A 16,035-nucleotide genomic window follows, 5' to 3' on the forward strand; every position below is an offset into this window, starting at 1 on the left:
TAAAGAAATCACTGTCAAAATTCAGCATCGTGCTTACTGGTCAGAAAGCAGACAGAACATATCTGCTAAAATCCCTCAGCTCTGCTGCAGCCCAGGGATGGCACCAAACTCCACGTATGTCAGTTCCTTTTTAAAGGTTTGTTTCATTTTAAAGTATTTGGGAGGATATTCAAATCTTTGTCTATGACGTTTCTGACTAAATGTATGTGTTGGCTCCAATTTTGATAATAATTATGAAAGTCATCAATGAAGAAGAAAATACTTTGGCTGAACAAATGAATCCATAAAGAATATTCATTCATTATTAACTGACAAGAGCAAATGTGTCGCTTGTTTCCCAGAAAACACAAGAATAAAAATGGAAAACAGATTGGATTGTTTGGAGGGCATAGATAAATCTTTGCTTGCTCAGATCCTCAAAAGTCCTATTGCCATTTGGGTGTCTTGTGGTGAGCCATTTCTGCCTCTAAATGGTAAGGTTTTTGTTTCTGCTTACTTCTAGACCGTATGTAAAGAGAGGGAGAAGTAAGTTTTATGCCATGAGAAAATGAATTAAGTGTGTATAATGTCAACATAATAATATTGTATTTATGCAGAGAGCCAATCAGTCAATTAATACACTTGCAAAGATAGCTGTATGCACATATTTGCACAATGGCTTGTTTTTCTCTTACTGGAATGGATTTTTCTGCACAGAGAAGTGTCTAATTTAGTTGATAAAGAGATGCTTGGTCTATACGGCGGAGAATAATGGTATCCATTAGAAAATAACAAATGAGTTTAATTCACACTGAGGACGACCTGTCTGCACATTTTCATTTTTAAGAATTGCACCCTTTAGGCAGTAGGTAGATGTTTAAAAAAATGAATGGTCCCAAGCCAGGCTTTCATCACCTCCAAACAGTTGGTGGAAGCAGAAAATGAAATATGGCTATTGCATATGGTAAATCTATACAATAAAGCAGTTTTGATCTCCTTCCTGGCCCACCTCCATTGCATACAAAAATGCCCTAAGCCTTCTCATCTTTCAAACGAAGTTTCTTTTAATAGCCCTTACCTCTGTTAATTACATCTTTCTAATTCAATCTGTCTCTTGAAGCAGAAAGTTCTTTGTAAGTTATTGGTACCTATGATAAATTACTCTTGATAACAGAGCACTATGCAAAACATTTTTTCTTTATTGTAGCTGCACAGAAATCAGAAAAATTAAAGGAACAAACCTGGCTAAAGAGGGACCAAATTTTGGCTGATTTAGACACCATGAGACACAAGATGCGACAGTTGAAAGGTCAGTGTGGATGAAGCTAGTCATTGCGTTTAATTCCAAATCAAGCAACAGTTACCAATAATTATTTTCTACTGCTTGATACCAAATAGATAACCAGTACATGCTACATAAACATTATGCTATGTAAATTAGAACAAGGTATAAAATGCCATAGCATAGCCATTTAGTACTGATTTTATATGTGTAAATTTTATATTAAAAGGAATACTCCATGAGTTGCATATACACTGAAAAAAATAAGGGTTGTCTGTCCTTGCTTTTGAAATACTCCCTTAACTGGCACTGTAGAAACTTTAGAAATAAATAAAACAAGACCTGCACATTTAAGCAAAATCTTGCTGTTATTTCTTGGTATTTTACTCCTGGGGAATAAAGTTTATTTATGGGACATTTTTCATTTTAGTAATTAGAACAGAGCAGTACTGAAATCTTCAAGGTCATGGTCAGTGAGCCAAGGACTCCTCTTAACACAGCATGGGATATTCTTTTCATAGTCAAAGCTCACAGCGGGCATTGTGTGTCCTCTTCCACTGTTCTCCTCACAGAACCTTAGGTTCCTGACTTTATACTATTCCAAGCACTTGAGCTGCAGGCGATTGTTCAGAGAGAATTAACGTCCTGTAGACTTGAGTCTAGGGAGGAATGCATTTCAATCTTTGTAATCACAGAATTTCGTTTCCTGATTACAAACATTGGCTTGTGTCCGAAGCCTATGAATCTTGCTTCAACAATAGCACACATAGTTCTCAATGTAAACAGCAACTTTGGCTTTGGGACAGTCAATATCCATTCCTTTCCTAAGGAAGATTCCAGCTATGAGCAAAAGCATTGATGACTACTCCAAATGTCTGCTATCCCTACTACTAGACATTGTCACCTGAGTCTACCAGGGACAAGTTCAAACTCAAGCTGTTCTGTCACCCAAACGCCAAAGCCTCTTTGTCTCCTCTACCTGTATTTCTACCACCATCCACCCAGGCCTTCTCTCTCCAACAGGAACCTGCAAGTCATTCTTGTTACCACCCCCTCTCTTTCCTTCCCCAAGTGACACTTTAGAAAGTCTTGTCCCCTGAGTTACATTGAACTCTAATGGATTCCAACCCCCTTAAGTCTCTGTGCTGGTTACTTTCTGTCAACTTGACAAAAAGCAGAGTCACCCCGGAAGAAGGAACCTAACTGAGGGATTGTCTCCATCAGATGGGCCTATAGGTATGTCTGCAGGGCGCTTTCTTCATTAGTGACTGATGTCCGAGGGCCTGGCCCACTGTGGACTGTGCCACCCCTGGGTAGGTGTTCCTGCCTTGTTTTCCCTCTAGGAGACTATAACCTGCAAGTCATATAAACCCTCTCCTCTCCAACTTGCTTCTGGTCAGTGTTTTATCACAGCTTCAGAGGAGCTAACTAGAAGAGTCTCCACTATCTTTATCTGAATTCAAGCACAACATCTTCTGATTGGGTTAATAGAACAGTTCCTAACTAACTGGTCTCCCTGCTTCAAGTCTTGACAGCATCCATTTGATGGTTACCATCTGGGTTCATGTTTTTGTTTTCCAAAAACTGGGTCTTTTTTCCCACTCACAGTTGGGGAACTAATAAGCATACTGAGCATCAATTCATCAGTGAAGAAGATTTTCATGCTTGGCCAAGAACCTAAGAAATGGGAGATAAATCTCAAATAAATTCTTTTTTTGTTTAAGAATTTTTTTTATTCATTTTACATTTCAATCACAGATCCTCCTCTCATCCCCCCTCACGCTCCCCCAGTCCTTCCCCCCACCCCCAACCCACCCCTTTTCCCCCTCCTCTGAAAGGGTAAGACCTCCCATGGGGAGTCAGCAAAGCCTGGTACACTCAGTTGAGGCAGAACCAAGCCCCCCTGCATCAAGGGTGAGCAAGGCTTCTGACTATAGGTATTGGGCTCCAGAAAGCCAGCTCATGCACCAAGGATAGATCCTGATCCCACAGCCAGGGGCCCCTCAAACAGACAAAGTGCCACAACCCTAGTCTGGTCCAGCGCAGGCTCCACAGCTGTTGGTCTATAGTTCATGACTTCCCACGAGCTTGGTTCAGTTGTCTCTGTAGATTTCCCCATCATGATCTTGACCCCCCCCCCCGCCCCCCGCCTTGCTCATAGAATCCTTCTTCCACCCTTGAATTTGGGAAGTGACTGGTAAAGTAAAATAAATGGAGGATGTATGAGGAAGGGGGAACAGCTGCTAATGGGAACTGTTCCTGTCTCATCTGAGAATGAGCAAAGATTTTCCTGAAGTTCAAACATCACTTCTTTCCCCTTCTACGAGTCTGTTAGGTTATCACTATAGCAACTATCAACTGTACTGGCACAAGAAGGGTGTCTTTTAGCATGCAGATGGGATAATAATAAAGTCAGAGATTGACTGGAGGGGCCACTCTGGCAGCCATCAATTTCAATAAGCCCCAATTAAAAAAAATTGCAGCCTACAGTTATACATAACATCCTCAAAGATAACCAAGATTATGGTGGGTCAACAGTCAGACGGCCGACTCAGTACTCAGGCAATATGAGCAAGGATGAGACTCTAGAGTTGAAACAGTCCTGTAAAAATGCAAAGCTTAAGGTAGCCCAGATATAAGAGCTGCCGAGGGTCCTTAGCACCCTCAGAAACAAGGCTGGGCCTTCTTCATATGGACCTCCGTGATCCCACTGTCTGTAAGGTCTTCCGTTTCCCTGCTCACCCAACTCATGAATTTTCTTTAGCACCCTAAGCTTATCATATGCTTTCAAAATTCTAGGCTCTTGAGAGAGTGTAATTCCCTCTACATCAAGTTTTCTCCCTCTGACCGACCCTCTTGGATTCTCCCCTTTTCTTATTACTTATTCTTCTTTCCCAGGGGTTCCCCACCACCACCACATTTTAAGCCTGGGGTAAAAGCAGTTTGTCACATCTTGAACTCTATCATCATGGCCCCCAAGATATAATGGTAATTATTTGTTCATGGGGCTATCCCCCTTAGATGAGAAATGTTACACCCTTCTAATATGTTCCTGACTAGTTGTAGAATGGTTGAAAGAAAAAAATGAATGGAATTTCAATCCATTCACTCCAGGGAATTTTCTAAGCTTCATGTCTTTATTGACTTAAATCAGTAGAAATCCGCATACTGAAAACAGCATCTGGCAAAATTGCCTTTGCTGAATTCTGGTTTTACATTATGCCTTCAACTTCTACTATAATTTGCAAAAAGACATTTAGATGTAATTTGGTATCCTGCACAGCACCAACACTGAAACAGTCTATATTTGGTTAGTGAATGTCCATTATGGAGTTATCCACAGATGTATTTTCTTTTCAGATTCAATGCTAATTCTTGTCTCCACCTAAAAACTGGTGTGTGTTCTGCTGTTACACGTAATTTAACACATAATTATACATCTTACTCTCATGAAAACCCTATACTAGCTACAGGGATTATCAGAATAAATAGTAATCAAGTCTTAGCTCAGGTAACTGCAGTTCCTATTAGATGTTCTTTCCTCCTACCCCTTTTTACACAAGCAAAACACACACACACACACACACACACACACACACACGCACGCACGCACGCACGCGCACGCGCACGCGCATGCGCAAGCACATGGGGGGAAGAGAAAGAGAAGAAGGGAAGGAGAGAAGGAGGGAGAGAGGATAGTCTCTAAATCATGATCCCTTTGGCTTAGACTCCTAAATTCTGAGACTGTAGGCATGGACCTCTGCTTAATTCTATACATTTTGAGGGGTGTCTGAAAGAGGTGTGAACATTTGCTGAATTGACTATTCCCAATTATTACAGCTGTTGGTCATTGCAGCTAATATTGTGTATAAAATACTTTATTAAGCTAATTGTTCTTCATTTGTAAGCATGATCAATGCTATTAATAATAATAATTATTTTGTAACAATTTTGTGATTATGTAGTTAATGTCAAATACTTATTACATGGCTAACACATAATAGATAATAAATATTGGTGCCTGGGTTCTTGAGAAGAAAGTGTATTTCCCAACTTGGCTTTTTTAAACTAATTAGACCCAGTATTACAAATCAGACCAAAGCCTCGCCCTTGCTACATATGAACCAGGTGGATGTGCTAACCAAAGTCCCTTCCCAGACGCAGATACCGAAAAGGGCAGGTGTCCCAATAAGGGGGCAGAGTGGGGAGAACTGAAAAGGACCATGTGAAGGAGCAGCAAAGCACTCACTGCCTAGCTTCTAAGAGAAAACTGAAAACGGAACAAGAATCCTCCACTTGTTTTTCTCAACTTCCCACGGGAGAAGCCATTTGCTGTCAGTAGGGCTCTACCCACTTCAAATAAAACAGTAGGAGGAGGGAAGAGGTGCGTCCCCAATAGCCGACTCATTGCTGTCCCCCAATCTCGTGTAAAATAAAGCAGAATATATAGAAATGATAACAAGAAAATGAAATAATTTATACATAACCCCTTTGCTTGGCTTCAGTTTATGCTATCTTACATATGTAAATTACGATATATTATGAAAAACTTTCCTCTGACTGAAACCTTTTGTGCATTTCCATGAACATTATAGTGCTAATGTATTTGTTTGCTTAGGACCTCTAGAAGCTAGGTGACAGAAATAAATGCCATGTAGATTTCCCTGGTTCCAGTTTTCAGCTTCTGGCTCTCAGCTGTGTAAATGGTTAGCTGTTGCTGAACTCTGTTTATCTGAACAAAATTTGAATGTCCATGGTGCATTCTGAATATGGTATTTGTTGGGGGTATTATCCATTAAAATGTGTGTTTCATAAATTAGTATTATCTGCCCTCTGTGAATAAAGTTAGATGGAAACTGCCTTTTTTATGAATTTGTCTTAAACAAGACTGCTGTGGTCCAAAGCATGTTACCTCGTGAGGCTGTCACTGTAACTTACCGACTGGTCCGATTATGCTTTTCCACATCCATAGACAGCATATGAAATGTTACTAGGCATATTGTGTTCTTGTTTCCCAGAGAAGTCATTGCCATCACTTACTTTTATTGTTAGATCTTCTCATAAATTTTAGGTGTAAGACACACAGTCTTTATTCTCTGTAAATTCTGAATTATTTTTAGAGTTTTGTTTGTAGCCATCATCTGAGAATCTTCAAATTAGCAGAATGTTAGTAACAAAGTTGAGACTTCACTTCATTTTTAGCTCTCCCTCATCTATCCACCCACGTGTGGCCCCCTCAATGCCCCTTGTCGAATCTCAGGTCAGCAGCTTCTGCCAATGTCCCCTTTCTCAACCTGTTTTTAAGTGTTGGGAATCAAACCCCAAGTCTGGAGTGTGTGAGGTAAGCATGCTGGCATTAGGCTGTGCCTCAACCCTTTCTAATTTAGCTTTTTGAATATTTTTTTAAAATTTTTGAGACAGGGGCTGGAGAGATGGCTCAGAGGTTAAGAGCACTGGCTGCTCTTCCAGAGGTCCTGAGTTCAATTCCCAGCAACCACATGGTGGCTCACAACCATCTGCAATGAGATCTGGTGCCCTCTTCTGGCTGTGCAAACAGAACACTGTGTACATAATAAAGAAAGTTAAAAAAAAAAAAAAGAGTAGGTGGCTGAATTAAAAAAGAAAGAAAGAAATACAAATTCAGGGTTGGAAGCTGGGATGATGGTGGTCAAATATTAAAAATAAAATTTAAAAAAAAAATTTTTGAGACAGACACTTGCTAAAATTGCTCTAGCTTGCCTTGCTTTTACTCAGACAGGCCTGAAAGTTGCCATCCTTCTGCATCATCCTTCATGGAAGCTTAGTTTCTATCTATACACTGTTCTGCCCATTTACAGTTTATAGGTATAATCATTCTTACCATTTTCCTTCCCTACTAAAGTTGAAGCAAGAACTCACTGAAACATACAGTGCAAAATACACACCATAAAACATGGCTTTTTTATTTCAGAAGTTTAGAAAGCAGTGGGAGACTCTGTGCTGGACACACCTTCAACTCAGAGAGAAAACAATAGCATATAAGTGTGTCTCTGAAACCCTTTTATACAGATTCAAAGTGGTCTGCTAGAAGGGATGCATATGCCTTAGTCACCACACTTAATAAATTATGCCTGCAGTTCTTCAGAACACAGTATTCCAATAAATAGTTTCTCTTACTCCAGCTTTTAAACAGCAGAAAGGGCTCGGCAGAGGCATCAGAAGCAAATTGTGCTCATGGGGTATTATTAGGTAGAAGGGGGAGCGCTCCTGTCTCTTCTGTTAATATTATTATAGAAATACTTAATCCCCAGGCTGTGAAGCTAATTGTGAGGGAAGGCTTGCTATTAGTGAAAAGAACAAAACATATGTTCTGAGACTGGAAGAAATGATGGGAACTAAGTAAGGTCATGAATTCTATTTGACTAAATTACTGCTGAACCAGATCGCAGATGCTGTGCGGGGGCCAGGTGGAAGTCAGCACGCTATCCTCCTTTTCCATCTGTACAGTCCTGGCCATTTAAAGCCCTACGCTTGAATATTGTTACATATTATCACCTTAGTCATCTGAGCTTCTATGATATTTTTAGTATTTTAGCCTATTTCCTGCTCCTGGGTGGAATAATTTATGTACTTTAGAAAGTCAAACCAATTCCCCTAAAACTCGGAAGCCTACCCTAGAAACAGTATCTCTTGGGAACCTCTTTCCAGGGCGGCGAGTAGCAGCACGTCAGCCAGCCACCATGGTTCCCACCCAAAGCCCTCTGCAGCCGGTGGTGCTTGAAGGAGGCTGGACTGAGCCGACGCAAGAGGAAATGAAGCTCATGGAGCTTATAAGGCAGACAGAGGTATGTTCTTTGGGGTCCCAGACATTAAAGACTCTGCCCCTTTTAGCAACATTTAAAAGTATCGTGTTGAATTTTTAAATCATGCTATTAATATGCTCACAGCAACTAGGCAGTTATGACCACCATAAGCATATGCCAAGCATTGAGTTGGCATTTGGAGAGTAGCTATCCTGGAGACAGCCAGCTCACACGAACGTCTGTTTTGTTTGAATGGAGACCAGAAATTATGACCTTAGCAAAGATGAGAAAAAGGCCCAGTGGATATGTACAAAGGTAATTACAGCAAGTGTAGTCAAGTTGAACCTTATGGCTTCATCACTCATCATTCCTGAGGGTACTACTCAATATGTAAAAAGAGCAAGGAGCACACTGCTGATCACAACGGAGACATTCAGAAGCAAGAAGATGAAAAAGTGGTTTCGGCCAATTGGTTAATCATTCAAGATTGCCAGACATAAAACAGTTGAGAAGAGAAAGGTCAGCTGTTGAGACAGGCTCAGGGATAGAGGCTATGGGAACCTGCATGCTTTGTGAATTTTTTCATCCAACTATTTGTCACTATTTTAACAAGGCTTCTCAAATTTGTGGCATGTGTTCAATGCAAATTTTAAGTGTGCGTCTAAATCAAGGTGACTGGAACGAAGAAGTTGTCATTGCTAGAGACTTGACTCCTTGCCAAGCTAAGAAGGCTAAGTCTCAAGTCAGGGAGCAAATAAGCAAGTATTGAGCTAGGACACACTTGAGGCAGGATGAGGAGCTGCCTGGCGAGGACTTGGCTGAGCAGAAGGGTGGCAGCTGCCTTCCAGAACCTACTGAGCTAGGACTTGCTGCACACAGTCGCCTAAGCCTCGCTTACCCAAAGGAAAGGAAGGTGTGTTTCTGAATCAAAAACTCACTTGTTAGTTGTAGAGACAGCTCCTGTAGGAGAAACATTACACACAAATCGTCCTTTATTTCTCAACACTGCAGATGAGTTCAATGGTTTGTCAAAGTGAATCTGTCCGTATTCTTACCCCAGTAGCTTCATGGAAGCAAGGGAAATTCACCCAAGTCTACAGCAGAAGAGGTCTGGGCAGGCCACAGTTACTTACCAGAATCATTTCGGTATACATCGTGATTACATGGCATTTCTGGTTTCCATTGAATTCCCTTTGCACACACCAAATCGTTCTCTGTCTGCAGCATTCTCTGGGCTTTCCTTGACAGGCACAACTTTCTGAAGGCCAAGAACTACAGTCCAGATGCTCTCTGATTGCAACTCAATGTAAAGCAAGCGAGCAGCACAACCTATACCAGGGTCCCCGAGTGAAACGAGTGTGGGCTTACCGGAACGGAGGCCGACCTCATGATGGCACTCATGCCTGGGCCAGCACTGTTTCAGAGGTAAATTTAATGTGAATGTCCAATAGGCCTGGAATCAGACCCCAACTTTGACGTCTCTAGATTGGTAGTTCAGGCAAGCTAATGAACTTTTCTGAACTTCATTTTCTCATTTGTCCAGTGGAAATAATACTTCCGTCACAAGGCTGGTCAGATTATTGAATGAGCTCCCATGTGTGAACATGAGATGTCTAATGCTATCTGATGTGTGTGTGATTTCAAATATGATGCATGGCCAGCAGAGAACAGTGCCAGTTTCACACGCTCCAGACCAAGGCTATACTTTAAAATCACTTAAGAGTGAGAGCATAGTCACACAAGCTTCTAATCCCAGCACTGAGAGGTGGAGGCAGGAGAGTGCAGAACTGAAGGGCGTCTTTAGCTACAATGATGAATTTGAGGCCAGCCGGGGCTGATTGGGACCCAGTTTATTTTTAATAGTTACAATAATACTTTAAAATGGTTTTTCTCATTCATTTTAAATCTAGCTCACAAAGGAGTCATTTCAAGCCCCTGTTGTGAATATTCGCTAGATATGTGCTTTATAGAAAAGCACCTGTGGTTCCTATGGAAAGCCTGTCCCGGTCTTACTACCCACCATCCTGGGCTGACAGAATTTCCACTTCCCAGAGATAAAGCACTGCCTCGAGGAGACAAGCCGGTGTTCCTCCACTGTTTGTAACTTGAGGGACATAAATCTAAAGTTTGACCTTTTTGTCTTAGTCTTTAAGTGGAAACTTGAAGCAAGTTTCTTTACTGGGCTTTCCTGAAGTCTTTCCTGCTGCAATGGAAATGCTAATAGTGCTTCCCCTGTTTCCCTTTGTGAAGTGTTGGCATAGACGGTCCTGGGAAAAGAGAGAGTCCCAGAAATAATGTTGGGGGAGGTAATAATAAAAATAATGGTGGGGAGGTAAGAAGGTGCAATAGAAAGGCCTAAGGAAGTTCACAAAGCTGATGGAAGTTCTGGAATAGCAGAGACATCTCAGCTAAGCTGGCCTTCAAAGATGCTCCAGGCTCAAAGCCTCTCTTCACCAATAGATCCGTGAGTGCAGCCATGTCTCAGAAGCTGACGGCTAACATGCTGCACTTGAGAAATGAGGTAAAAATGTACAACATTCACAATGAGCAATAAAGGGAAAATGCTTTGTGTACCTGGAGGCAAACAGGAGAATGGTTACTTCAAAAAAAAGCGAAAGCCGGCTTCCTAGGAGAGAGGCCAAAGTGTGGCTAAAATATTCTTCTTCGCATTGGTCTCTTCAGAAACAAGAGTCAAATGTTGATGCTGCTTCAGAGAGAGCACTTAGCCTTGGCAGCTAAAGGCAATCAAATAGTGAAAGAATATGCAGCTATTAACCAATAGACATAGAAAGGAGTGTGAATAATAAGAAAATAGCTATCAGACAGTGTAACAAAACTCACAAGGAACTTCCAAAGATTACATATGGTTCTATCAGTCAGAAGCTGGCCTTTTGAGTCACGTGGCTCACACTGTAGAGTATGGAAGGTGCTCCATAACTGCAGGTCCATGACCATATGATTTTCATGAACTTTATATGTATATGGAAGCGACTATGCTGGAAGCTATGAAGTATCATTTTAACTTATATCTGTGAGTAGACTTTTATAAACTTTGGAAGCACCGTGTAATTGACACGTTAGCATCAATACTAGACAACACATGCTACCAGAGCTCATTAAATTATGATGTCAAGATGACAAAGACTCATTACACTCATAGGCAGGTTGTTTAATGTAGATTATTATATTACAGAACAAAGCAATCCATTATGTAAAAACAAGTATATGTGCTTGAATGACACCCTTAGCAAGACTGTATTCGACAGGTTTCTTTAATTATATAAATTATATACTGTTCTTTGTTATTATCTTTAAATTAATTTTTTTTAAGTTAGCATAGAAAGTATTGGGTTGGCTTCTTCATGGAGGTTTTTTTTTTTTTTTTTTTTTGATGTTTTGTTTTGGTTTTGGTTTTATGAGACAAGGTTTCTCTCTGTAACCCTGGCTATTTTGGAACTCGCTCTTTAGACCAGGCTGGCCTCAAAACTTACAGAGATCCACCTCCACCTCATGAATGCTAAGATTAAAGGCGTGTGCCACCACTCCCGCCTCCAGGGAGTTTTTATATATGTATATGTTTGTTCTTTGTTCTCGGTTGGCCTCCCCTCCACTATCCTTCTCCCTCACCAGGTCGCCTCTCCACCCCACCTCCCCCGCCATCACCCTCCTACCTCATTACCCCCTGTGCCCATTCTTCCCAGTAAGTCTTCTGATTTGTTTTCCTTGCACATGTCATTCTTTGTTCTCTCTATCACCTATGTCCCTTAAATTCTTTCCTTCCTTCTCCTAACCCCCTTTCTAGTTCCATGACCTACAAACATAGATACATACATATATGCATGCACATATATAATTTAAAAACTATGTTCCATGTATAAGGGTAAATATGCAGTATTTACCTTCCCGAGTCTGACTTATAAACTTGCTCAATATGATTTCCAGTTGTATCCGTTATTCTGCAAAGGTCATAATTTCAATTTTCTTTATGTTTGCATAATATTCCTTTGTGTACAGGTACTACATTTTCTTTGTCCATTCATCTACTGATGGATGGACACCTAGGCTGTTTCCATTCCCTGGCTTTTGTGAATATGGAGGCATAAGTACCTCTGTGGTCTGCTGACTCAGTGTCCTTCGGCTGCATATCTACGGTTAGTATAGCTGGGTCATCTTGTTCTCATTCCAGTTTTGTGAGGACCCTCCATATTGATGTTCATAGTGGCTGCACAGGTTTATATTCTGACCAGTCACTATAAAGGTTCCTGCCCACCCGCCTCTTTGCCAGCACTTGCTGTTACTTATTTTCTTGGTGATTAGTCATTCTTACTTCCCTGGTGGCTAAGGATATAAAATACATTTTATGGTATTTGTTGGTCATTTGCATTTCTTCTTTTGATAATGGTCTATTCAGTTCATTAACACACTTTTTGATTGAATGATTTAGTTCCTCAGTACTGGGGTGGGTACAGGCAGGGGGTCTGCCTTTGAACTTTCAGGATCTCTTGATTACTAGTCACCTTACAGAAGGGATGATGCCCCTGTGGTGGTTTATCCCTGAGGCTTCAGAATTCTGGTGCTCTACAGCAGAGAATGACAGAGAGTTGGCTCCAGAACACGATCTACCAGCTGGCTCGGAACTATTAACAGGGTAACACCAGGGTAATTCTTAGTTGAGATCTGTCTCAGGTCACTTGTGGTAGGTAGGTCTATCTTTCTCTGTGCACTGCCCATCCAGACTCAGCCTCCTGCTACCTGCATCCTTCATTGAGGGCCTGCTCCCTGCAACTGCCTTGTTGAGCCTTCCCCTACCCAGATGCTGTGTACGATGAAAGCAAGTCTCCCTAGCCTGAGGATGTCCCCTGTTCTCAGGCCTACAAGGCAGCCAGATTTGAACCATACATTTCTGTTTCAAAATAGCTCAAGGCCACTGTCACCTGAGTCATACAGTATGATAAAATTGGATTTTTCTCCACTGTTGATCACACCATGCCACTAGATTTAAAGCTCATGAAGACTGTGAGCTTCTCCTGAGCGTAGGACTGACTGTTTCATCTGGGTTACCTTTTGGAGAGAGCTTCTGAGTCCTCTTCCTGCCTAAGAAACTGTGCCATGGCAGCTGTGTTCAGCTTGCTCCTTTGAGTAACGGTACATACTATCTTTGCTCTTTCCCAGGACCCTCTTCTTCTTTTTTGAATTTTAGAATCTGCTTGCCTCTGTTCTTCTCTTTACATAAAGTCTGAGTTTTTTTTCTTATTCTTAATTTCTCTTTTACCAACTCTCACAGAAATAGTCTCTAATCTGTCATTTTACTAGGCTGTCTCCTCAAACTGATAAAGAGTATGAAAATATATGCAGGCTTTAGCTGGGTACAGAGAAATAGGCACTCTCCTGTTGATGGAAATTAAACTTTTTAGAGAACAAGTACTTAGTTATACATCTCACAAACAAATGCACTTCTGAATGCATCCACATCAGCTTTTTGTCACGGTGACAAAATAATGGACAGATGCACTTATGGGAGAAAGCGTTTGTTTTAGCTCATGGTTCAGTCCATCATAGCAGGGAGTCCGTGATGGAGTTCATGGTGACAGGAGCATGGAGCTGTGGTTTCTCACATTTCAGCAGATAAGGAAGCAGAGACCACCATTAGGGATGACCATGACCTTCAAAGGCCCGCAACTCTTACCCTGCTTCTGCCAGCAAGGCCTCGATTCTTAAAGGTTCCACTAACTACGGCCACCAGTTGAGGAACAGGTGTTAAAGCCCAGGAGACTCTGGGGGGACATTTCACACTCAAACCATAGCATACCCCAAGAAGACTTCATGAACTTATGCAAAGTTTGTTTGCTAGAGATATTAATCACAGAAGTATTTTTAATAGAGATGAACTAGAAATAATTTTAAAGCTTATCAATGGGAAATTGGTTAAGTGAATTATAGTACATAGGATGGAATATCATAATTCAATTAAAATCAACTTTAAGAGAGAATAAAAACAACAAATATGGCTGAGGTACATCAAGTAAAATAAACATAACCTAAGGCATGTGGAACTAAATTCTATACACATATACATGGGCAAATTGAAAGCAGCTTGGGAGGACTTAACAGCTCTCAGTATCCATTTTTTGATTGGGTCGCCATCATGGGTTACTTTTATTTTTCTTTCTTGTGCATTTGTATACTCTGTATTCTTTTTTGTGATGAGTGCACATTGTTCTTATACGATAAGGAAACTGATAATCTTCTTGGAAAAGGACTAACAAATGTGATTATGGTTAAGTTAGTAGAAGTTCAGCGGGACCATGAAGTGAGGGAGACTTCATCCACCTGAGATAAGGGACAACAGTGCAAAGGAACCTGTTGCCACCTCTGACAGAACTTGAGAAAGGGGTATGCATCAACACTTAAGTAGAGGAAGTATTAATGAGAAGGAGAGGTGCCACACAAAGGCGTGAGTGTTGGAGTTGATGTGTTAGGGTAAGCAGATGGTACTTACGTCAAGGGATAGGGAGAGGTATGACTGTCATGAGAGACTGTGTGAAAGTGGTAGGCACTAGTCTTCTTGGATGTGTTATGGTTCTTCCCTCTCAGGCTTGGGTGTTTGGACACCTGGTCCCTAGCAGATGGCACTCTTTGAGAAGGTTGTAGAACCTTTAGATACCGGGTCCCTAGCAGATAGCACTCTTTGAGAAGGTTGTAGAACCTTTAGATACCGGGTCCCTAGCAGATAGCACTCTTTGAGAAGGTTGTAGAACCTTTAGATACCGGGTCCCCAGCAGGTGGTAATGTTTGATAAGGTTGTAGAAGCTTCAGACACCTGGTCCCTAGCTGTGGCACTGTTTGAGAAGGTTGTAGAATCCTCAGGGGGTAGAGCCTCCTGAAGTAGATCTCTGAGGGTGAGACTTCATAGGTGGCTTGACTTCCTGTTCACTGCAGCTTTTCTGAGTGTGGTTGTAGTGTGACTATCAGCCTCCTGCTCCTACCACCATGCCTTCCCCACTGCTTGCTGAGGGCCGCCTTCTAGCTGTGTCCTCTCACAGCCTTTCCTTTGGGGGAGGGGGGCAAAGGAGCTCTGTTGTTTCTTACAAAGAAACCAGCCCTGTTAGGTTAAGCACCCCCTTCATATCCATGTTTAACCTCATGCATCTCTTTAGAGGCTTCATCTTCACATATGGTTGAATTAGGACTTTAACCTGAATGTTTGGAGTGGGGGCAGAATTGTCTGTAATGTTATCACAGACCTAAATGGTCAGACCATAGTTAGTCTCTGACAAGAAAAGGGGATTCAAGAAAGCTGTTTGGGGAGATCAATGCGGCCTCAGTATGTACAAGCATTCTTAGAGATTGCTTGCTTTGCTGTTTTAGAAGTTCATCCCACCCTCTTCCTTTTCCATGCTATGTATCGTTTACTTAGGAGGCTGCACAAAAGTATTGGTGATCTGTTAGACATGTGTCCTTTCACGCTGTCTAGCTATAAGGAATACCTCTAGAGAACAGATTGTGTGGAGAAGGGATAGCAGAAGAGTAAGCTCAGATGTCTCAGGGCAGCGAGCTAACAATGATTGCAAACACACCGGAAGTATCACATGTTGGACTTTTACAGGAAGAATGGGAAGCAGGCACATTACAAAGTGCTCCCCTCTACGCCCTCTAGTATAATGAAACCCCAGATGGCATTTGAGTCTCGGCCAACACAGACTCCCTTTCAAATGCTCTCCCTACCGTGGCCATTGTGGATGATTTAACCACACACTCTTTGAATACTGCTAGAATAACACTCATCTCCAGCTGGAGTCGGTTCATCAGTCACCAAAGCATCAGGCAGCTCTCTCTTTCCAGGACCAGTGGCTCTCTTCAGGACCAGCATCTTTTCCTGATTTACGTTTGCCCAGGACCTTCTTCTCTAGTCTAAAGCATTTGATATGTTGGATACCACAGCATCTTAAAATCCCCATGTTTGTTCTCAGCTAAGGAATGAATACATGAGTA

At 41.6% G+C, this 16,035-nt stretch overlaps 1 protein-coding gene across 1 annotated transcript in view; it reads left to right on the top strand.

The window, feature by feature from the left end:
* The window catches only part of Dcdc1 (doublecortin domain containing 1), a gene marked incomplete at its 5' end in the record, with an annotated part of 398,886 nt that overhangs the window by 372,980 nt on the left and 9,871 nt on the right, over positions 1–16,035 (top strand). Inside the window, 4 exons of the mRNA XM_059258913.1 lie at positions 342–473; positions 1,187–1,288; positions 7,949–8,085; positions 9,292–9,468. Of these exons, the coding sequence (XP_059114896.1) occupies positions 342–473; positions 1,187–1,288; positions 7,949–8,085; positions 9,292–9,468 (548 nt within the window). The remainder of the gene's footprint in view (positions 1–341; positions 474–1,186; positions 1,289–7,948; positions 8,086–9,291; positions 9,469–16,035) is intronic.

Source organism: Peromyscus eremicus, chromosome 4 (assembly GCF_949786415.1).
Source record: "Peromyscus eremicus chromosome 4, PerEre_H2_v1, whole genome shotgun sequence".
Lineage (NCBI taxonomy): Eukaryota > Metazoa > Chordata > Mammalia > Rodentia > Cricetidae > Peromyscus > Peromyscus eremicus.